The 24551-nt window shown below is 51.2% G+C and overlaps 1 protein-coding gene across 2 annotated transcripts in view; it reads left to right on the top strand.

The window, feature by feature from the left end:
* Positions 1-1879: 1879 nt before the first annotated feature.
* LOC116944517 (uncharacterized) overlaps positions 1880-24551 on the top strand; it is a 32551-nt gene continuing 9879 nt past the window's right edge. Inside the window, exons 1-3 of one of the 2 annotated variants that reach the window (XM_076053602.1) lie at positions 1880-3291; positions 15368-15608; positions 17409-17863. In XM_076053602.1, coding sequence (XP_075909717.1) covers positions 2436-3291; positions 15368-15387 — 876 coding nt within the window. In that variant the 5' untranslated portion in view covers positions 1880-2435 and the 3' untranslated portion in view covers positions 15388-15608; positions 17409-17863. Of the gene's footprint in view, positions 3292-15367; positions 15609-17408; positions 17864-24551 lie in introns of those variants that run through there. The other variant, XM_076053603.1, reaches the window with a different exon arrangement.

The following is a 24551-nucleotide window of genomic DNA, read 5'->3' on the forward strand; positions in this document are numbered from 1 at the left end:
ACCAAGGTGCTATGCTTCTCACCAGGACTAAAGCAGGAAGTTATTTTTTCCCAATTACATTCCTTAAATAATTATCAAATGGAGCAAGTCAAGATCTATAAGTACTGTATTTTGGGGTCATCCTGGATTCAAAACTGAATATTGAAGATCACATTGATTATATTGGTAAAAAGACCAAAATAAAATTTGGTTTTCTGTATCAACACAAGCACTGCTTCCCCCCAATGTTCCGTTTGGGTTTGATAAAGCTACCATACTGCCTGTACTTGACTACTGTGACATCGTGTATAAATCATCCCAAAGTACTGTACTGAAGAAGCTTGATTCCATCTATCACTCGGTTTTAAGATTTACATTGAACTGCCCATATAGGACTCACCACTGTGATCTCTACATTGGATCAAACTTAACATATCTTAATGTTTGACGGCTTGTGCACCAGATCTTATTTATTCATGATGTACTTACAAAAAAATCTGCCGACTACCTGCTGGATCTCCTCTCTGTTTCAAAGAACAAATTTGACCTCAGGTCTTCGCTCATTTACCAGCTTCACATTCCCAATTGCCGTAAAAAACTGGAGGAAGGGCCTTTGCTATTCATGCCCCCAGGGGCTGGAATGCTATTGCCAATTAACTGCAACTTGAATCGCTACCAATGAGATCTTCTCTCAAAACTGCTCTAGAGGAGTTGTACACCCCTAGCTGCCACTGCTATTCATTGGTGTAAAATAAAATGTTTCGCTCCGGATGACGCTGCAAAGTATTATCTGTATTTTGATTTAGCGTGCTGATCTTAAAGGTGCATTGAAAATTTTGATACTCCGACTGATGTTTCTGTTGTTCATGCAGCCAGCTATGGCTCTAGGATTTGGTGTTACATGTTATTTATGTAGTTTATTGTAAAAATTCGGTCACAGTCCCTGTGATCACTGTTACGTTGCAATTATGGCTTTATTTTTTTTATAGATTTCGAATAGTTTTTTGGTTCGGACATGTTTGTTTGTTGTAGTACGGAGTTAGACTGATGGCCTTAATCTAAGTTTTCTTTTGGTTGTTATTGTTGTTGTTTGACTTATATCCCACTGGGATTTTTTGCACACAACATTGGTGTACGGTGCTTTTTTCAGGAATATTTTGCTATTTTTTCATGGATTTTCTGTTTGCACAGTCACATAGTCACTTTAAGATGTTTTCTTGTTCGTGTTTTTGTTTGTTGTAGTTGCACCCGATTTAAGAGCCGAATGGCTCACAGGGCTATACCAAAATAAATAAACTGAAAACTGACTTCACGACATATATCAGGAAATCGATTCCGGTGTATTGATTCCTCTTGGCGAGATCCATACCCACAATGTCAATATTAAATTTCGTTTTAAAACTTTCATGACTGCAAGATTCATCTTCTTGGTTCTTTCGGTAAATACACCTAGAATGGAAATAAAATAATAATAAAAATAAAACGTAATAACATTCTCACGACGTTTTGGCCACAACACAAGTAGCCTTCCTCAGGTGAAGAAACAGAACTGTCGGGAAGACAGCGCTTCAGTGAACACTGCCAAGCTTGGCAGCATCTTTTAAGCTGGGTGGGAGGAGCAGAGCGCCTTGACGAAGGAGTTTACATATCAACAGAAGAATTTAGCATTGAAGTAGCTGTGTTAATGTGTTAGATTAGCAGGATGTTAAAGTCAGAAATTAGCATGTAACTGGAAGATTAGCATAATATTAGTGTGAGGGATTAGCATGTAACTATGTCTGAAAAAGTGGCGGTTTCTTTTTTCTTTTCAACGTTAGCACCACGGAAAGCGACGAGCTTTGTTCAGACGGACGAGTCCATCTATGCTCGGAACGGAGGAGGGGGGAGAAAGAGAAACAGCCACGATGCGCTGCTCTGTCCTGTGTTGTATTACAACTGTAGAGGAGTAAAATGGGGACGTGACGTCATGTGTGCCGTCTAGTGCGATGACATCACGGAACGTGGCGTCATGCGCGCTGGGCGGCTCGATGACGTCATGTCTCCTCTAGTATTTAAAGGGGCCCCGTGACGAAAGCGGGGTCACTGTGGGAACGGGTAGAGTGAGAAGGGTGGAGAGGGAACCAGGGGTAGAGAGGGATCGACGAAGAGTCAGGAGTGAAGCCGGTGGTAGCCGTAGGAGGTGCTGCTCTTCCCGGTCGGTGGGGTTGGCAAGTGCCCCCATCCGACTCGAGGGAGAGAGACTGGAGCTAGCCGGGCTGGACCAGGACTTAGTGTAGGACCCCTAACCCCTGGGAAGTTGTCACACCCTTTGTGTTATTGTAATATACTTAATAAACCTTTGGCGAAAGCCCTTACCTTCAAGCCGTCTCCGAGTCGTCGTCAGTTGCTCCTCAACAACTGGTTTCAGAAGTGGGATCCTCAACAACTGGTGTCAGAGTGTCTGCGCTGCCGCCACCATGTCAACATCGGGAGCGGCGCGCAAGAACCCACTGACGGGACGATCGGAGGATGAAGACGGCGTGGAGGAGGTTTCGGCAGTGACCCCGGAGTCCGGGGCCCCGGTTACGGCCCCCGAGAAGAAGAATGGGACGGAGCAGGAGGAGAAGGCGTCCGGGGGTGCCAGCGCTCCGCCGCCGGGCGTGGGGAGCGCGTTCGCGGGGCAGCTGGAGCTGCTCACGCAGGCGATGGCGCAGCTCGGCGCCCGAATCAACATGGAGAAGGCGTCCGGGGGTGCCAGCGGGCCACCGCCAGGGGCGGGGAGCGCGTTCGCGGAGCTGCTGGAGCCGCTCACACGGGCGATGGAGCAGCTCTGCGCACAAGGCAACGTGGTGAAGGCGTCTGGGAGTGCCAGCACGCCGCCGCCAGGCGCGGGGAGCACATTTGCGAGGCAGCTGGAGCTGCTCGCGTGGCCGATGGCACAGCTCTGCGCCCAGATCTGCGCCCAGATCGAGGAGGTGGAGGCAAAGGTGCGCGCGCTCGACACGCATTTTGGATGGGAGCGGCGGATTCCCGCCAACCTGCTTCCCGCTAATTTCAAGATTGGCGCCATGTTCCCGACGGGGGCGCCGCGGGAGGCGGCCGCCATTTTGGCTGCGACGCCGCTGGCGGCGGCCATGTTGGTTGGGGCACGGCAGGCGGCCGCCATTTTGGCTGCGACGCCACAAGCGTCCGCCATTGTTGATGCGACGCCGCATGTCGGCGCCATGGGCGCTGCGGCGCCGCTCTCCACCGTGGGTGCCGCCAAGCACGCGAGGTCTGCCGGCGGTGACGCCGCAGCTCTGCACCACGCTGCGCCCGCCGGAGGGGGCCCAGGTACGGCCGCGGCTCCGCCCCTCGCTGTGCCTGCGGGTTTTGCCGCGCGCGCCGGCTGCTCCGCGGCCCCTCTCCGCAGCCGCGCCTGGGGTGTGGGCCGCCGACACTGCCGCGGCTCTGCACCTCGCAGTGCAGCGCATTGCCGTGCCGACGCCACGGCTGCGCATCTCGCCGCGGGGTGGGCAGCAGGAGCCGCCGCTCGGGCCGGCGCGCACCTGGGGCCTCCAGCCCTCATCGCCAAATTGTCGGTTTATGTGTTGTCGGGGCTGCCCAAGTGTCGGTTGTGTTACGTTTGGGCTGCCAAATTGTCGTTACCGAGTGATGTGGGCTTCGTAAATTTGACTTTATTGTTGTTGGGCTGCCCTGGTGTTGTGTTTGGTTCTGGGGGCGGTCCGTCTTCGTAGCCACTTCCATGGGGTTGTCAGTTGTAACCACTACCGAAAACAGTCGCTTATGCACGCGCCCGCCGAACAGCACACCCGTAAACAGCCACGTAGGCACGCGCACGCTAAGCGCTCCGCCCCGATGTAAACAACCATGCGTGCGCGCGACCACCAAGCACTCTTTACTCTCGTATCCGCCGCAAACAGCCGCGTATGCGCACGAGCGCAAAACAGTACTGTATACACTCGTACCGGTATGCGAACACCAAACACTCCGTCTCCCTCCTCGCACTCACAGCGACGACGACACAGCTTTATCCTCTATTAGCGGTTTTATTCCCCGCGAGTATCCCGCTAACTACGAGTGTCTGTGCGAGTCAGCAGGCCCTCCTAACCTATTCCTCGAGGAGCCCAGATTCAGCTTATCCTGCCTATAGCTTCGCTTTCTACCCTCTATTTAATAGCCCAAACTTACCTCTCCTCTACTTACGATTGCTTCCACTCTGCTGCACTGAACGCTGTAGAAAGGCGATACTGTGAGTCGTCTCCGGAGAGGGTTGAGTCTAGCTGCGCTGGGCTCGTCGCACGGACGTCTCGAACGGCTGACCCTCCTGCCCCGTGGACCGCGATGATTTTGCAGAAGAAGACTTTTTTTACAGTCCCCCTCACCTCCTTTTTATCCTACCTATCACCAAACATATTGCACGGACCCTACACATCATCGCTCGTGCCTTTTCATATTCGAGTCTATTAGCTTACCTATAACAAAAGGCACTCCGATGCTTTCGCACCTATGCTGCCCGGCCAAATCAGAGGTCGCGTTATTTGTATCTCATTGTCATCGAGTCCATAATGCCATTCATAATAAAGGCGCACTGTGGTTCTCACACCCCAGCTGGCCCTGTCCATTCAGATGTTGGATATTCTTATCCCTTTGTTATCTAGATCCCTGATCCTAACAAAGGAATTCCGTCCTGTGACCTTATCTAGCACAAAAGGCATTCAGATGCTTCCGCCCCGCGTCGTCCTGCTCATTCAAAGGCCTGAATGCTCCTATCCTGTTGTCATTTGGATCCGTGAGCCCACCTATAATCAGGGGCATTCAGTTCCCATTTCCATCTATAGCAACAGGCATCTCGTGGTTCACACGCCCCGTGGTGTCTTTACGGCCTCCGCCGCGACTACGTGATTTTAATATCAGGTCACGGTGCCGCGGTTCGTGTCAGCTACGGGGGGAGATATCGCCCAAATTCCCGACCATTGGAAACCATGAAACTTAATCCAATTAGGGGCTTCTGGAAAAAACCTATCGGCCAGGTGATCTCCCCTTCCGGCTCTACGTGGGGTGTGTGTGCATTCGTGCGGGGGTTTGGGGGTGCGAGGCGCAGTGCGCCGCGTCGGCGTTGTCACCCCCCGGGGCTGGTGTCGCGGCGGTGGGCACGGTCCCCGACAGAGCTACTCCGCCGTGGTGGCACCGCACAGCCCCCCGAGGTGCCAGTCCCCGTACCGGGTTGACTAGAGCACCTCGCCTGGGTAGCCCCTACGAGGTAGCGCCGCGGGGTCCGCGGGACGGCCCTCGTGGCTGGTCTTGGCGTTGGCGGCCCCGTCTCTCGGGGTTCCGGCGGCGGTCTCCTCCTCCACTCCAGTGGCTCTCTCCGGTCCTGGGTACCTGCGGGCTGGGAGACAAACTCGGGGGAGGTGGGGTTCAGGGGTCGTCGTCCCCGTCTCCCCTGGCTTGGGTCGGGACCCTCTGGGGCCCGGGGCCCCGTGGGGCCCATATACAGCACGAGGCCCCCGCGTATGGGGGGTGTGTGGACCCTGGGGTTTCGGGGTCCTTGAACGGTGGGGTTCTCCCTCGCTGGGGTCGCCCTCCATGGTTTCAGTCGCCGGACATTGACTACCATCTCCCGGCCCCTCTCTCCCCCTTGAATCAGTACCGTCCAGGGGGAGATCTGTTGCCCCAATATCCGGGGTCCCCGAGCGCTCCGCTCCTGCCGCTGGTGTGCGGTCTCGCCTTGCGGGTAGGCCCGGACCCTAGCTTCTCATAGGATCTCCATCAGGTGCTCCATGGGGTGGCTCCCTTCCTCCCGTTGCGGCGGAGGGACACCGAACAGCAGATCTGTAGACAGGCCAGACTCGCGACCAAACATCATTAGGAACAGGGTCTGTCCCGTGGATGTGTGTACCGTGGTGGCATAGGCGAACAGAGCATAGTTGAGGTGTTCGTCCCAGTCCTGTTGATTCGCGGCCGCCATGCGTATAAGGTTCCCGGCTAGGGTCTGGTTCATCCTCTCTACCATCCCATTTGCCTGGGGGTGATACGCCGTAGTTTGGTCCTTCTGGATCCCGAACTCCCGGCACAGCGCCTGGAATAGCTCTGCCTCGAACTCACTACCTTGGTCAGTAATGACTCATTCGGGGATCCCGTGCTTAAGTACGTAGTGTTCTACGAACGCTCGGGCCACTACGAGGGCTGTCTTATCGGGGATGGCCACCGCTACAGGATAGCGTGTGAAGTACTCCACCGCTACGAGAATATACCGGTTGCCCCGGTGGGATCGCGGGAATGGTCCCTGCAGGTCGATCCCAACTGGCTGGTTCATCCAGCTGATGCGGAACGGTCTCAGGAGTACCTGACACGCCCTGCACCCAGGCGGCCACGTCTTGAGCCAACTTGGGCCAGAGATACTGGTGACGCAGGGTTTCCCTAGTGCACCGTTCCCCGTCATGGCCCCCGAGCGGGTGGTCGTGTACCAGCCTTAGCAGCTGGGGTCGTACCTGGGTGGGAACGCAGATGCATCCCGGCTGGCCGGCTTCGGTTAGTTCCCATACTACCCCGTTCTGCACACACAACCAGGCATACAAACCACTCCAGGGTCCCGGTAGGGCGTTCTTCTTCCCCCGAAAGGCCGTCTCCACCGCTGCCAGATCTGGATCCCGCAGCTGGGTCCGTCTCAGCTGCTCGTCGTCCAGGCCCGGGAAGGCGCAGCCGACGTCCTCCTGGATCCGATCGGGTGGGGTTGGGCGACCCGTCGGGCCCCGAGGTGTCGGCTCCATGCCTGTCGAGTGGTCCCCCGGGTCCCTGGTTCCCCCTGCCGGGGTCTCTGTTGCGCATACAGCACTGTGGTCTCACAGGGGGGGGGGGGGGGCGGGGTTAGTCTCGGTGAGCTCCGGGGGGCCCACCACCTGCCGGCAATGGCCCCCCGTGAAGCACGGGCAGACTTCCTCCACCCTTTTCTCGGCGCACACCGCGGGCCGCCTTGACAAGGCGTCCGCGTTTGCGTGCGTACGCCCAGCTCGGTACTCTATTTGCAGGTTGTACTCCAGCAGCTGCGCCAGCCATCGGGCCATCTGCCCCCACGGTTCCTTGAATGTAAGGAGAAACTGCAGGGCATAATGGTCGGTGCACACCCGACATTTCCTGCCGTACAAATACGGTCGGAACTGTTTACACGCGAAGATCACGGCATACAGTTCTTGACAGGTCACGCAATAATTCAGCTCGGCTCCACTCAGGGTCCGACTGGCGTATGCAATGACCCGCTCCGTCCCACCCTGTACCTGTGACAGCACCGCGCCCAGCCCACTGCTGCAGGCGTCGGTGTCCAAGATAAAATCCGTGGTGAAATCGGGGAAAGCTAGGGTGGGGGTGTGGGTGAGGTGGTCTTTGAGGGTGGTGAAGGCCGTTTGGCAGGCCTCCGTCCATCGATAGGGGTTCTTAGGGGAGGTGAGTTGGGTGAGGGGGCGTGCAGTCTCGCTGAATCCCTTTACAACTCGACGATAATAGGTGGCGAGTCCCAAGAATGACCTGATCTCTGTCAGATTCCTGGGCCTTGGCCATTCCACTATGGCGCGCACCTTTTCCAGATCGGTGCACACCCCCGCCTCGCTGACTCGGTGTCCGAGGTACCCTACCTCCCGCTGCGCAATGTAACACTTACGCGGCTTGAGCTTGAGATGGGCTGTTAGCAGTCGCTGTTACACCTCTCGCAACCTGGACCAGTGCTCGGACAGAGATCTGCTGAACACTATCACGTCGTCCAGGTAAATCAGGCACTGTTCCCACTGTAAACCCCGCATTACCAACTCCATCAACTGCTGGAACGACGCGGGCGCGTTAGTGAGTCCGATCGGAAGCAGTCGAAACTCGAACAGCCCCATCGGGGTGGTAAATGCGGTTTTCGGCCGATCCTCCTCTGCCATCTCCACCTGCCAGTACCCGGACGCCAGATCGAGGGTGGAAAAATACCGTGCTCCTGCGAGGCTGTCAAAGGTGTCGTCGATGCGCGGTATGGGGAAGGCGTCGCCGAGGGTGACTGCGTTAAACTTTCGTTAATCAACGCAGAACCGGGTCGACCCGTCCTTTTTCGTCACTAGCACCACCGGGGCAGACCACGGGCTCATCGAGGGCTGGATTATGTTATCATCTAGCATATCCGCGACTGCCTCCTTGATCTGGGTCCGTTCAGGCGCGCCCACCCAGTATGCGGGGATTTTGATAGGTCGGGCTGCACCCGTGTCAATTGTGTGCTTAACAAGGTCTGTCCGACCTACATCCGAATCGTGCTCACTGAACACGTCGGCGTACTCCTGCAACAACCCGCGCAGCTGATCGGCCTCCCCCTTGGGTAAGTCCGCCCAAGGCACATGTAACGCGTCATGCAAGGGGGTGATCTCGGCTCGGGGAATCGGACCGACCCGCCAGGCCAGAACCTGGTTGTCCTCGGGGCGGCCAGGGTCTTCCGCCCAGAGTGCGAACACCGAGTCGTTAGAGTGGCGCATGTGCAGGGGGTGTATGGTGCCTACTGTGGTGCACCGTCGTCGCATCGCCGGGGTACTGTGTGGGTTAAACACCCAGCGTGGCTGACCCGACGACTCCGTACCGCTCTGCCAACTCCGGGTGAGGAGTTAGCATTACTTTGCCCGATGGTCGGTTTGTGGGGTCGGTGGAGGGTGTTGCCACTGGCACCAGCATCTCGGCAAATGGCCCGATTGTGACGGCCGACACCAGCATAGCGGCCACGGGTGTGAAGCGAGGGCGATTTGGCTTGGGTCCCAGGAACGGGATCCGCTCCCCACTGCCCTCCATGGTGGTGCATCGCTGGCGGGGCTGCACGTTGAGCCCCAGTTTCTCCAGGAGGTCCGTACCTGTAATACACTCGTGGCACAACACACTCGAGACGTAGAATTCCTGTGTGCACACCTGGTTTCCGAGACGGACCTCGACGGAGATCCTTCCCAGCAACCCCATCCCGGCTCCGCTCGCTGTGTGCAGCACGCGATCTGGGGCCTGCAGGCGGCTCACGTCAACCCCGTGCACGCTGCAGTGCGCGGCGCTCACGAGTGAGGCTACGGCCCCCGTGTCCAGTAGGATCCGGGTGCGCTGCCCATTCACCTGTCCTTCCACCAACGACGTGGCCCCCGTGATTCCCGCCACCAGCTCCCGCAGCCAGTCGCCCGTGCTCACCATGTCCCTGGGTGTTGTGGTCGGAATCTGCATGGTGTCACTCGCTCACCATTATTATTATTATTATTGTCGTTCTGCAAAGGGACCGTGTTGACTGCACCCCTAGGTGGTCCACTCTCTAGGGGGCGTTGGCGTTTAACCGTGGCGCGTTTCTAGCGCGGGCGATCTGAGGACAGTCCCTTACGAGGTGCCCTTGACAGTCGCACAGGTAACATGCTCGGGGAAGGGCGGCGGCCCCGTAGGAGCCTCCCCGCCCGCTCCCTATTTCCCCTCCCGTTTACCGCTGCCCAGACTCCGCCTCTAGTCGGGCTACCCTCCCGGCCAGCCCTCCCACCTCGGTCTGAACCGTCTCCACTGTAGTCTGCAGCACAGTCATGTGTGCCCGTACTTGGGTTACCTTGTTGTCCACTTGGGTTATTCTCTCACCCACTTGGGTTACCTTGTTGTCCACTTGGATTATTCTTTCACCTACTTAGGTTACCTTGTTGAGATGCTTACAGTTCATGTCTGGCTGCCACCACGCCGTGCAAGTTAAGGATCGCTGGATTTTCTCTGCGGCCAGCTCCTCAATCACCTCAGTCGTGTACCCTGGGCGTGCGATCTTTGTTAGCTCGCGCACATCCTCGGCATAATCGCGCAGGTCCTCGCCGGGTTGGCGATGGCGTGCCTCTAAGGCCGCTTTTGCCTCCTCATTGCGCGTACCGAAACGCAGATCAAGTCGGCGAATCAGCTCCTCTAGCTGTGTCTGTGCGCTTGTGGGTAGGGCTTCCAAAAAATCGGCTGCCCGCCCATCCAGATTCATATTAAGTTGACGTAACACCTGCGCGTCCGTCCACCGAGGATGTTGCGGGCAAACGCTTTCCACGAAGGGGTACCCCGGCCTGTGAATATATGCCTTATTTTCGCGTGGGGTAACGCGGGGGTTAGTACTGCTTCTGACGCCAAACTTTGGGGGCAAATGTCCCAAGCCATCACCGAATTGTCGGGGCCGTTGGCTCCCGACTCCCCCGCCACATTGATCCCACTACCCCTCGGCTGCTCTGTGGGGTTTGGGCTAGCGACCTCCACTACCCCGCCCTCCTGTGCTGCTGACCACGTCTGCATGTTTTAACCGATGGGTAGGGCGCGTCGCTTTACACTAGCGGTGCGCTGCGAGGTGGTGTACCGCGAGGAGCGCGTTCGCCCATAAAAACTCACTCCGGCCCGTGAACAGACTTGCGCGGTGCGTGTCTCCCTCCCACCCCCGCTGCACGTGCACCGGTAATAACAAACGCGCCTCTACCCCCTGCCCATCCCAGTACACCAATCGCACGCGAGGGGGTTGGGGTCGACGGATGGGCGGGCGGGACGTTTGCCGTGCGCGCGCCGCCGATTGAGGAGGGTCGGCTGGCTCTGAGTTAAAGAGCCTGTTCGAACAGTCGCGCGAATACGTGCGCGCTCGGCGCTTTAGCTCGCTGCTTCTCGATTAGCAATCGCGCAGGCACGCGACCACAACACCGTCGCACAGGCACACGAGCGCTAAACACCACCGTAAACAGCCGCATAGGCACGCGCACGCTAAGCGCTCCACCCCAATGTAAACAACCTGTGGGTGCGCGCGACCACCAAGCACTCTTCACTCTCGTTTCCGCCGCAAACAGCCGCGTATGCGCACGAGCGCAAAACAGTACTGTACACACTCGTACCGGTATGCGAACACCAAACACTCCGTCTCCCTCCTCGCACTCACAGCGACCACGACACATCTTTATCCTCTATTAGCGGTTTTATTCCTCGCGAGTATCCCGCTAACTACGAGTGTCTGTGCGAGTCAGCAGGCCCTCCTAACCTATAACTCGAGGAGCCCAGATTCAGCTTATCTTGCCTATAGCTCCGCTTTCTACCCTCTATTCAATAGCCCAAACTTACCTCTCCTCTATTTACGATTGCTTCCACTCTGTTGCGCTGAACGCTGTAGAAAGGCGATACTGTAAGTCGTCTCCGGAGAGGGTTGAGTCTAGCTGCGCTTGGCTCGTCGCACGGACGTCTCGAACGGCTGACCCTCCTGCCCCGTGGACCGTGATGATTTTGCAGAAGGCTTTTTTTACTGTCCCCCTCACCTCCTTTTTATCCTACCTGTCACCAAACATATTGCACGGACCCTACACATCATCGCCCGTGCCTTTTCATATTCGAGTCTATTACCTTACTGATAACAAAAGGCACTCTGATGCTTTCGAAACCTATGCTGCCCGGGCCAATCGGAGGTCACGTTATTTTTATCTCATTGTCATTGAGTCCCTAATCCCATTCATAATAAAGGCGCACTGTGGTTCTCACACCCCAGGTGGCCCAGTCCATTCAGATGTTGGATATTCTTACCCCTTTATTATCTAGATCCCTGATCCTAACAAAGGCATTCTGTCCTGTGACCTTATCTAGCACAAAAGGCATTCAGATGCTTCCGCCCCTCGTCGCCCTTCTCATTCAAAGGCCTGAATGCTCCTATCCTGTTGTCATTTGGATCCGTGAGCTCACCTATAATCAGGGGCATTCAGTTCCTAATTCCATCTATAACAACAGGCATCTCGTGGTTCACACGTCCCGTGCCGCGTGTGTAATTTCGTCCGTGGTGGCTTTACGGCCTACGCCGCGACTACGTGATTTTAATATCAGGTCACGGCGCTGCGGTTCGTGTCAGCTACGGGGGGAGATCGGCCAAATTTCCGGCCGTAGGAAACCATGAAACTTAATCCCATTAGGGACTTCTGGAAAAAAACCTATCGGCCAGGTGATCTCCCCTTCCGGCGTTCGTGCGGGGGGGGGGGGGGGAGGGGTGGGTGCGGCAAAGTGCGCTACGTCGGCGTTGTCACACCCCAGGGGTGGTGTCGCGGTGGTGGGCACGGTCCCCAACGGAGCTACTCCGCCGTGGTGGCACCACATAATTCCTGCAGTCACGAAAGCTTCGAATCTAATTTCACCCACATCATCACCAACATCATCACCCACATCATAATCTTCATCTACATCATCATCGACATCATCACCAACATCATTATTATCCACATCATAATCATAATTTACATCATCATCGACATCAGTATCATCCACATCATCATGACCACCCACATCATCTTCAGCCACATCAGCATCCTCCACATAACCCTCATCCACATAACCATCATCCACATCACCATGACCAACCACCATCGTCTTCGGCCACATCACGATGTGTTTCTCTATCTTTGTGTCTGTGTTTTTGTATTCCTCGTGACCGTGTCCCTGTCACTGTTTCTGTGTCTCAGTGTTTCTATGTTTTTGTGTTTACGTATCTCTGTTTTTCTGTATGTCTCTTTGCCACTGTGACTGTGTTTCTGTGTCTCTGTGTGTTTTTGTGTCTTCATGATTCTGTGTCGCTGTGTTTATTTCTGTGTCTGTGTCTCTCTCTTGCACTGAGTGTTCTGCACTCTTTTAATGTCAGGGAAGCCGTCCCCTCCTTATCTAATGACGTCATTAACCAATGAACTGGTCCCTTTTTTTGCAATGACCCTTCTCCATGTCATCAATAATAGCGTAGCATGTGAGGCTTTGACTGAATTAAAATATGCAATAGGCACAATAGGCGACGTTTTGGGAAATGGTCTTCCTTTCTTCTTCATACCACATTCACAGAGAAGCCAGGAGAGAGGCAGATTGGATGCTAAGAGCTGCAGGCATGCATTGGTTTACACCATGGGCCTGGGGCCCGATGAGAATCACATTTCACACGAGTTTCAACGTTCAGGTTCTCATCAGCGGCAGAGTCAGGCTCGATTGAGCCTGATGAAGGTGAATCTGCTGCTGATGAGACAATGAAAGTCAAAACCGGTCCAGAGTATTGCTGGAACTGAACAAATGGTTCAAGCAAGCCTGACTCTTGATGAGACACTGAATGTTAAAACCGGTCCAGAGTTTTACTTGTAAGAACAAATGGTTAAAGTGAGCCAGAGAGGCCCTCTGATGCTTTGTCTTCATCGGCCTTGATAGCAAGCCGAGTGTTACAGAGTATCAGAGGAGGTGGGAGTGTGCGTATTTGCTTTTTCGGAGTTGGTGGGATGCTAAGTTTACCAAACTAAAGTGAGCATCCAACGCCCTGCATGAACATAAAGGGCCGGTTGACTCTGCCCACGTATGTATGTTGAACTTCTTTCGCAGCATACGTAGCCAACCTTACTACTCGGAGGTCCACGTGTGTACATTAAAGCCATCACCATCTTAACCACACGTTCAGGGTGGTGCATGAGGTCTCGAGGCTTCATTTTCGCATTGTGTAGATGATAGAGGTTATTGGGAGACACCTGGGGCCTAAAGGTGCGGTAGAGGGAATGGACACTGTTTGACCAGAGGAAAAAATGCACCAAGTAGTGTGTGTAAACACAACATAGCGGTAGACAAGTCGAGAGGCTGAGTTGATTGATTGCAAGGGCCCTTAATCAGACCATACCGAAAGTGACTCATCGGGGCCACTGCGCATCAGTGTCCAAACCGAGTGGAACCGTTCTATGCATGACAAGGAGGCACAAGTCCCACCGTGGGTTTCAAGGGGGAGTCGGTGAAGCCAAGACCCAGACCCCTCCCCGTCCCCTCCCCCGCTATGAACTTCGAGTTGCATGACATACAGACGAGTTTGAGACGATGTTACGAATATTGTATTTTTATTACGTCTATTAAACCAACAATGATACTTATATAACTATGAATAAAATTAATCTTAACTGTTAACAGGTGGCCTTGGTACTTGCCCTTTTTGGCTTCATCTGTGATATCACCAGGCCACCTCAGCTCTCAAATGCTGGTTCAGCTATGCCCTTCCATGTCCTGGAAACCGTGGCGAGGTCATCCTCTGAGGACTGCCCGGATGAAAACCAGGATGGCAGGGCCCAGCGTAGGGCTAACTACACTAATGGGCTAGTCCCATGTGTGTGGTGTGTGTAGTGTGTATGTGTGTACAGTCAGTTCTGCTATAAAGCATGTTTTCATCACGCAAATATTGTATTAAGGAACACATTATTTTTATAACGCGGATGAGAATTGGATGAACGCGATTGAGTGAATAGAACTATGCCGTGCGAGTTGGAATAAGCGGTTGTATGGCTGCCTCGGCATAAGATCACGCAAGGCGAATCTAGATGCTACCCATGCACCTTGGTCATTGTTCAGCCTGCATACGCATCTCGCGTGTCATCGTGGACTGTGTTTTACTCTATACAGTATTGCTGTATTCGTCTCGCTTTATCATGCAACTTTGTAGTGCAATATTAATGAATTAACCATGTTTCTTCTAATATTATGTTTATCATGTTGTTAGTAACTTTATTTGTTAATATACATTTTTTAAACATTATAAAGTACGTTTTATGGGTGGAAAAGGGGTAACTTTTGATGCTATGGAAACAAATTAAGCCTTTAACATGTTTTTCCTATACTTGCCTAATGACCAAATTATAGTCGACCCTTCTGCATCGCGACTTTCCCCATTGCGGTTTCAATATATTGCGGGGTCGTTATAAGAAATAAAATGGGAATTTTTGGGGAGTTTTTGGGAGTTTTGCGAAAGCCACCGATGACACGCAAAGGTCAGCAGACAACACAAAAAGTTTAGGGACTCATAAATCCATTAAATATATGTACAGTACTGTATAATATTAATCTATTGTATCTTTCAACACCATAAATATACACTTTATTTTTTAAAGTTACATTTTGTAAAAAGTTAAGTTTGCTAAAAGAACGCAAAAGCCAGCAGACGACACGCAAAGGCTGAACATGTAGAGATAATTTAAAAAGTTTAGTAACTGGAGGTGCTTGCTTCGCTCACCAAGGGGACCAAAACATTTAACTTGTTTTTTTCAGATCGCGGGGCCTGCACCTCTAACCCCCGCGATGTGGAAGGGTCGACTCTACTTGTTAAATTACCAGCTTACTTAATGACCGTATTCATGGAACCAATTACCGTCGTTAAGAGGGGTTTTATTCTATATGTGTAGGGGTAAAAAAACTCAGGAGATGGGATCTGATATTGATGCTAGCACCGGAAGTTGCTCATGTATTCGCTTAGGCGAGCGTGTGTGTATACGGTGTGTGGAATGTGTACGCGCCCAGGATGAGCATTACGGTCGCATGCGGTGCATTTCTTAAAGCCACGGAAGAATGAGCATATGGCCCTGTATGCTCGAACCAGACGTGACTTCTTCTTCTCTTTCTGCAGGGGTTCACCCCACTCTCTAGTCTCCTCCTTGGCGGATGCCTCCGAGTGGATTGATGTGTCCACAACAGGGACACACTGACTCGGCACTTCCTCATCCCTCGGCACTTCCTCATCCCTCGGAATTTCCTCATCCCTCAGCCAGCTGTGCGCCAGTGCCTCTGCTGGTGTCATCCGCAGAGCTGGATCCCATCTGTTGAGGCACACAGAAATATGTGGCACACGTGGCAAGGGTGATAATGATGTAAGTATTTACGTGAACATTTTTCTCTTACTGTGTCCATTAACTTACGTGTGTATGTTCAACTTATTTCGCACCATACATAGCCAACCGTGCCAATTGCAGGTACGGGTGAAGGACAACAAACTACATTCAATCATGAGTTTAAAAAAACGTAGTTTTCAATCTATATTTAAAAGTTAATTGCCCCAGTGGTGTTGTGGTTAATTTGTGGTTCATTTGTGGTAAGCACTTTGTGTGTATTGAGTGTGATGTATTCGTTTAGCAAGTGTAATCCAATGCAGCTCCGTGAACACTGGACGGACATGGTTGGATCTTGCAAAGAATATTGTACATGCTGCAGCTTCCTAATGCTTTTTGCAGACGTCCCGTAGACTAGTGAGTTGCAATAATCTAACGTATACGCCACGATGTTGGCTATGTCATGACTCAATAGTGGCTGATTGTGTCATAGAGCCCTGATTAAAAAAAAATTGCAGGACCTGACTATATAAAAAAGGGAGAAGCATAAATCCTCCACTATTGGTGATGACTGGCAGATGAACCTTCTGTTCTCCCCACTGTGCCACCTTGATGTATTTTTCCCCCTGGTGGTCCGCTCATTGTGAACATCGCTCCACTACCCTCAATTGTTGTTGGAGGGTCAATGCTTACAACTGTCCAGTAGCCTCAAGGTACGTGTAGCCTGGCGTTGCCCAGTGGCATCCTTCACCGAGCCCCCTCCACATACATGATATACATATATCGATATATGTTCCTTTTAAGGGCTTTCATGTAAGAGTATGTGAGTCTATTGGTTTCTATAAGTGTATAGACCATGTGAGTGTATGAGTCTGGGTCTTTATATGTGTATGGACCACGTCAGTGCATGTGAGTCTATTTGTCTATGTATTTGTAAATGTATGGCTGATGTAAGTGTATGCAAGTTTGTGGGTCTCTATGTAAGTGTGTGGACATTAAGGGCCTTCATGATGGTGGGCAATCTCAGGTAAAGCTATGTGGCCTGAAGTCAGAGCCATTCCCTGTTTACCTTGGGGTGCGAACGGGATGTCCTCTGCCTCCCACATTATTTAACATCTTTTTCGACCACGTAGTCTGTGGATATTGGTATGGACCATGTGAGTGTATGACAGTATATGGGTCTCTCTTTACGTGTGTAGTGTTATAACGCGGGCTGCTGACGGGGAAGCGGCAGAGGCAGCAGGGGGCAGTACACACATCAGCAGAGGGAGATCTAAAGGGAAGCCCAGGAAGAAATCGATCTGGAAGCCTGAGAACCCGCTAGTAGGTTCGAGAAAGAGGGCGTGGCAAGGGCGGGGCGAGGCCACGCCAGGGGAATAAAAGGGGGCCCGGGACGGGAACTCGCGGCTGTTGCTGGAAGTGGATCCCCTCGCCGTGTCACCGTTCGTCACCTTCGTCGGTTCCGTCTCCGACCACCTTAGACGCCGCAAGCTAGACAGCCTGCAGACTGTTCCAGCTAGGTAGTACCTTCAAGAACATGGATGTGTGACTAGTGCGTAGGCACGCGGGGCACATGTGGTTTCCTGACGTGTGGAATAAGGAAGGTCCCTTAAGAACCCTGTCTCCGACTGAGTCACTACACGTGCATCGGCCATGTAAGTACGTGAGTCTGTGGGTCTCTATGCAAGTGCATGTTTTTACATGCAAGACTATGGACAATGGTGTTTAATGGGAGATATGGCTTGGAAGATGAAGAATGATCAGAATAGAGGGTGGAGCTAGTGATCAAAGAGGAGCTTTCGCCAGTGATGTTAAACTATTAAACTCTTTTCTTTTTACCAGGTGACTGAATGGGAAAACCTCTCGGTGGTATGGTGGGAGCGGGGGGGTGTTCTTACTCCAGGCAGCGGCTAATGAAGTCATGGAACTCTGAGTCCTGGCTCCCGAGTGCCAAGTAGAGGGGGTGACTGCCTGGGACCCTGCTTTGTCCGGACATCAAAGGCATCCCCGAACCATCTGCAGGAACGATGCAGACCAGTTAAAACATCACAACAAACCACAGCACCCTTGTACACCCACAGCGTAGAAACAAAATATTTTAGTGCTCTGACATAGATCAGTGGAAGTGCTTTGACCGCATGTTGCAGAAGTTCATGGTTCAAATTCTGCAAGCCGCCCTGGTTATTACTTCAGTATTAACCATATGATGCTTTGCGCTGTTTGATTTAAAATGGGACATTACAGACCTTGTGAAGTAATAAAATTACCGTGCTGGGGTTATGCCCGCTACTGTGAAATGACTGCAGTTGGTGTCTGTGAAACACAGCAGGCACCTTCCTTTGTGATAGCTTTGCATTCTAAGAATGATAGCGCAAATACCAAGTGCAATCAATATTTATTAGCTATGATAAATCCTTGAGGTAAACAAAGAAGAGCTATTTTAACTGTGATTGAATCTCTTTCAAGCAAAACATTATTTTTTACCAGGTAAAGCCCACTGAACTATTGCCTCTTCTTCAGAGGCGACCAGGCAAAGGGGAGAAGATATGTTCCCGCAATGTACAGCAGCCAGGGTGGGGATCCACGCGACGACCTTCTACATTGCAGGTGAGGGAGGAAACGTCTCCTCGCCTCTGCAGCTTCCCAAAAACGTCCGATCTGATTGCTAAACGTGGTTTTGAGCATTGCCCTTCACATTACAGATGATTCTACTAAAATAATGATTACTAGTCACAACTGGCATCTCTTTAATCGCTTGCACTTCATGGTACTTTAATTTGCTTGCCTGTGTCAGGTGGTGGAGAGCCTTAATGACACAAATTTGGGCAGATCACCATGAGGTCTAACCCTTCCCCAAAAAAGCATTATGAATTATATTGACTGCAAAAAAACGTGTGGAAGTAGTTAACTATACAAAGTAATGCCCCACTAAACTCTTAACAGACCCAGCTCCGCCTCAAACTTAATGCGGTTCCCCCGCTCGCCCCTTCACTCACCAAAGTACTTGTTTCTCCCAGGCGCGCCATCAATCAAATTCTGAGGAGGCATCCCGAGGGTCTACACACAATTTACAAAGAGACAATGATCACCCATACAGTATTGACACACTTGGGTGGCATGTTTTGTCTATGAGCACCTACTGATGATGGCACAGCACCCAAGGCCACACCGCAGTAGCTATTTTACAAATCACTCTAGGTATTGATTTAATGCTTAGTCGATATTTGAGAGGCCAAGGACTGGTCCAACATTCAACACCACATGGTCAGGGCGCTAACCACTCAGCTACCACTCCCGATGGTTCTCGCATGCAGGCACACGGCAGTGTTATTGGCATGGCCCAGCAAAACCGCGTACGCAGCACGTTGCAGAAGTTCACCGATCAATCCCAGTGACTGCCCTGGTCTTTCCTGCTGTATTAAACCACAAAATACTATGCACCATCTGCCTCATTCACAGCGGAGGTTATGGGTCCCGTGGCTTCATTTGAAATTGCTTATATGGTTGTGACAATTGTCTTCATTACAAGCAGTTGAGATGAAACAACAATAATTCGCGCGATAAATGCTTGTTCATCTGACAATTCAAATTGTTTACAGGTGGTTTTAGGGTTACATTTGGCCAATCCGTGGCCTCACGCAATAATCTATCACGAGTCATAACACCAGCTCTAAAAATCTATGCGTTCTGCTCATGGTTACCTTGACGGGTCTACGCCTGAGTAATTGCTTCTGTCACGCGGTTGTATGCAACTCAGTAGCTTGTGTGTGGACAACCCTGCAACCAGTCGCGAGCACTTGTATGCCTCTTTCTCACAGAAGAGACGACTTAAGTGGTCTGCTCAGGGAATTGTAAGGAACTATTTCCTGTCGCATGTTCTATTGGTCATACCAATTTTGAATATTATGTTAATACCCTTGATGTGGAAATACTCGCTGAGAAGTGAACGTGGTTAGAAGCAATGACTGAGTTGGGCGATTTCAAGAGCAAATTGGTCGTGAAATTGATGCCAATAACGGAATTGTCAGTGTTACTGCTGTGTGGGCAATACCTCCATATAACACGGGAGCTGGTCGAGTTTGTTGATGGCCGGAAAGAGGATGCGTCCGGTAGCCAACTCGGCCACTGTACAACCCAGTCCCCACATGTCAACCGGGAAAGATGACATGTGGCCCAGGTACGCCTCTGGGGCAAGGTACGCGTGGGAACAAAAATTCTGTGAACCTGTGAATTACAAAAGACAAACATCACCAATATAGCCTTTAACAGCAACACACAGGCACAAAAAACAAGTATAAAAACACATGTACTCACCTATAGGTCTAGACACATGCACACACACAGGCGCAGAGATGCAAACACGTGTATATACACACACACACAAAACGTCCCCATATAGCCTTTAACAAATTTCTATGGAATTTTCTTTTAGCGAGCACCTAATGAAGGCCTGAACAACACACACGAGGATGGGTGGCCAGCACCACGCTCATCCACCTTTGTCTCCTAAAGTGGTGGTGCCTAGGCACCGCACATGGTACTCATTTATGGCTGAGTCGACCTAGGGGAGGCCCAGGACTGGTTCAGATATTCATGAACGCGTATTTTACTCCAGTCACCAGGATTGTAGTGCTGTCGACTAACCCCAACACTACGGCTCCTCACTGCATAAACAAAGAAAAGTTCCCCCATGTAGCCTTAGACATTGTTGGGGTAAGTGCAATTAGTGACAACCTATGAAGTCTGGAACGACACTTGAAGGGGGTGGGTGGCCTGCACCGTGCCTGGCCGCCTTTGTCTCCTGAGTGGCATTGTATACACACCACACCAGGTACTCATTTGAGACTGAGTCTGCCTAGGGGAGGCCCATGACCGGTTCAGAAAACCGCCACTCGAACCTGGGTCGCCAGTTTCGTAGTGCAGTGTGCTAACCACTACACTACTGCTCCTCAAACTGCATAAACACACATTCTCACACTCAGCCACACACTCACGACTCACGTTGGCGTCCCACCAAAATGCTGTTTTCAAAACTGGAACGACACTTGAAGGGGGTGGGTGGCCTGCACCGTGCATGGCCGCCTTTGTCTCCTGAGTGGCATTGTATACACACCACACCAGGTACTCATTTGAGACTGAGTCTGCCTAGGGGAGGCCCATGACCGGTTCAGAAAACCGCCACTCGAACCTGGGTCGCCAGTTTCGTAGTGCAGTGTGCTAACCACTACACTACTGCTCCTCAAACTGCATAAACACACATTCTCACACTCAGCCACACACTCACGACTCACGTTGGCGTCCCACCAAAAAGCTGTTTTCAAAACTCATCATCCGGATGGTCCCTGCCCCAGGCTCTTTAATCGACATGTTCCTCTAGACGATGGGCAGCAGAAGATATTCACATTCAGAGGTTATGATAATAATGTCAACTTGTAATGCGCCAATGCCATGCAGTATTCACTCTATCTGGAAGAGCGAGAACCACTCTGAGGCACGAGGAGAGGCCACAGATGATGTTTCACACCATTGGTGTGATCCACCAACCTGCGGCTCTACAGTGCTGAATTACAGGCATGCACAACAATTCAGCCTGCAAAACATTGATCATGTAGCAAAATTACCATAATATTAAAAGGGGAATTGGAGATGACATGCTTTTGCCAAGGTTATTCAAAGTGACTCAAGAGAATGTTTTCTGACGGCTGCCAATGGGGTGCCAATTCAAATGTATTTAGATGAAATGATGCCAATCGATAATCTCATGTAGAGCACTCTTGGATACCCGGCGTAAAAGAGGGCGCTCTTATCATACCTGAATAACGATTGTTACAAGAGGGCCAAACGGAGCTTGTAGCTGTGAGTTTGAGTTAGGCAGAAGCATGCACATGCATGAAGTTGGTAACGTATTCTCATGCGCATGAGCAGCATGAAAACAGGTGGGCAGCTGTCAGGTTAAAGCACAGCTGCTTATTTGCAAAGCCTCCTTTTACTTGCACTGGTTTGTGTCTCCATGATTTGGGCAATGCTTTGTTTCGACGTGTCTGGTTTTCTCTTGTGCGAGTCCCTAATAGCAAAAAACCTTTAAACTTAAGTTTCACCCATACATAACCCTCTGTACAACAGTTATGACCCGCAGCTATTGACAGTTGGACAGAGTGGCTGCATTAACGCTTTGATCAATGGGTCTAGGTTTTATGAAGATGAGCCCCAAACGGGAACTCAAATTAATGCTGCACTTGCACTGAACGTGGTCTCCACTCACCGGCTTGATGTCCCCATGCACGATTCCCTTTGCATGGAGTTGAATGAGGAATTTGAGAATGGACTTGGTGAACAGTTTCACCATTGTCATCTCCATGTGCTGGGGTGCCGTGCAATCAACGGCACTTAACAGACGTCTTCTGTTAAAGAGACAACAACACAAAGTCAGTGCCATCCTGTAAAGGGCTGAGTCAACAATAACAATGATCAACAATTATTATACTCGTTTATCATATGGAAGCCTCACTAAATGTAAACACTTTCTCCAGAGGGTCCCGCCAAGTTCTCCTGTCGGGGTGACATTGTTCCTATGTGTAATCCCAACTGAGTCATTTTAAGGTATTTTCTCAGAATTGGAAAATTTGTCGGATGCCAGTTAAATTGTGTGCGAGTGTTTTGCTATTGGAGGAATCCGGAGAATGCAGAGGAATTCCATGCAGAACAAGGGGAGAACAAACTCCACACAGACACTTATCCGAGTCAGCAATCGAACCCAACCTCTTGGTATGATGCACGAGTGTTACCACTGCCGCCACACTGCCGGTTGTTGGCGTGGCTGTAGAAAAATTAGCAAGTCTGGAGGAGAAAATGGAGTGGAGCAGCCAGCTTTGCATGTCTCTGTTGAGCTGCTCAGACAGCGGGGTACGTACTTCGGTATGAGCTGCATGACGAGGCAGTTGTGACCCCTGAAGGTGAAAAAGTCGAGGATTCTGACAACGTTGACATCATCATTAGCCCAGCCCTGAAGTTGGCGCAAGATGTGGTACTCCATCCACTGGCTGTGGTCTTCCTCGGCACTGCACAGCGGAAATCCACAGCTTCATATTAATTACAAGAAGTGACCCTGGCAACACGCAGTATGTCGCTCGCTCTAAAAGACAGTTGTCCTTCATCACACCTGCGATTAATACAGTGGGCTACGTACGGCGCGAAAGAAGTTAAACATAAATCCAGAGAAAACCCGCACATATGAGCACCATAACACTACCCACATAAAGATGGAATTGATTTACTGTCCTGCCTTCTCCATGCAAGCCATTGTGAAGTCTTACCTGAATGACTGTCTCCACATCTTCACAGCCACTCGGGTGTTGGTCTTGTGGTCACGGCATTTGAAGATCTGGCTGTAAGGTCCGACCACCTTCTTCAGCACCTCATACCGGAAATTGAGGTGCTCATGCTCGACCTGCGGAGCAATCACATCAACTAAGTATACTGATCCAGTCACTGCTCATTCAGTCACTGAGTATGGATGCAATATTTTGTGTGGCATGTGTAAGAGTGATTGTGTGAATGTGTCAGGTATGTTGGCCGGATGTTCTGCAGATGATCATGGTGTTTGCCAGTGTGCAGACTTTGTATGTTCTCCACGTGTTACGTGCCCTGAGGAGAGTCGTACCGAGACATAATGGTTGTAGACATCATCGTAGCCATGGTTCTGGGTGCCAAAGCCTTTGTTATGGACGCCGAAATACCAGACGTTATTCACGGTGAGGACCTCGCTTCTCTCGGTGGGGGTCAGGAAATCCCCAAAGAGCTTCAAGATTTCTGCAAACATGAGAACAATGATGATTAACACTGTACTATTGTTATAATATTGTTTTGTTAAATACGTTTTCGTTTCTTTAATTTGTTCATTAAGCAATGTAGTGGGTTTTTTTTCCATTGGATTGTTAACCAATTCCGTATTCCTATAACATGTGAAGAACAGACTAATGACAAATTTGGTATCACCACCTATGTAACCGCGCTTTTGACATGAAGACTTGTTTAACATCCAAACGATCGCAGGACACCCATGAAACATAACCTGGCTGCTTATTGGGCCCTTCCTGCTGAAATGATAATAAAATGTATGATGCTTGTTTACCCAAGAAAGCTCCACTGAGTGCCTGAACTGCATATAATCACCAACACTATATTTTTTTGCATTGGGATGTTTTAGTAATTTTCCTTCGCTGTGGGAGGAAACTGAAGAGCCTGGAGGAATCCCATGTAGAGCAGGGGGAGATTATCCCGACTCCAAAGAGAAATGCACGAGGAGTGTTCCTGCTGTGCCACCCTGCCTCGCAACATTTTTATTCCAAAACCATTCACATGCTTGATTTTGTTTTCAACTATGGCCACCATGACGTCCCCCACCATGACTTCTCTAATCATATCTATCACCTCGTGGGGTTTTACTACTGGCGATGGCAACGCCGTCCGATGTGGGCAGCGCACTCCATTGCACGTCGCTCCTGGAGCCCACCTTCTCTTCAGCCTTGGCCATCTACACACACAGACAAAGATGCAGGTCTCCCGGTATAACCTTTAGCAATCTGTTGAGGAAAGTGCAGTAAGTGAGCAATGAGCCAAAATCGCTGAGGGCCTGGGTTCCACAGTGAGGAAGGCCAGGCTTTGGAAATATGGGGCGAAGTTGCTATGTGGTCCAGCCATTGGGAACTCCCAGTGGCAGTTGTCCCTGTGCATTAGTCTACCAGTGGACTAGTAGTCTACCAGTGGAATATTAGTCTACCAGTGGACCATGAGTCGACCAGTAGACTATTAGTCTGGATGCAGGAAGTTGTGGGTACGATGCCGACCCTGTGTGACTGATAGTGAGCGTGAAAGTATTAAGTGATTATGAGAGAGTGAGAGTTTGTAAGTATAAGAGTGAGTGGGAGAGTGCGTGAGTTTTAGAGTTAGTGAGATAGTGAGATAAAGTGTGAAAGTGCATGAGTT

Source organism: Petromyzon marinus, chromosome 3, assembly GCF_048934315.1.
Source record: "Petromyzon marinus isolate PM22_M1 ecotype Great Lakes invasive population chromosome 3, UKy_Petmar_22M1.pri1.0, whole genome shotgun sequence".
Classification (NCBI taxonomy): domain Eukaryota; kingdom Metazoa; phylum Chordata; class Hyperoartia; order Petromyzontiformes; family Petromyzontidae; genus Petromyzon; species Petromyzon marinus.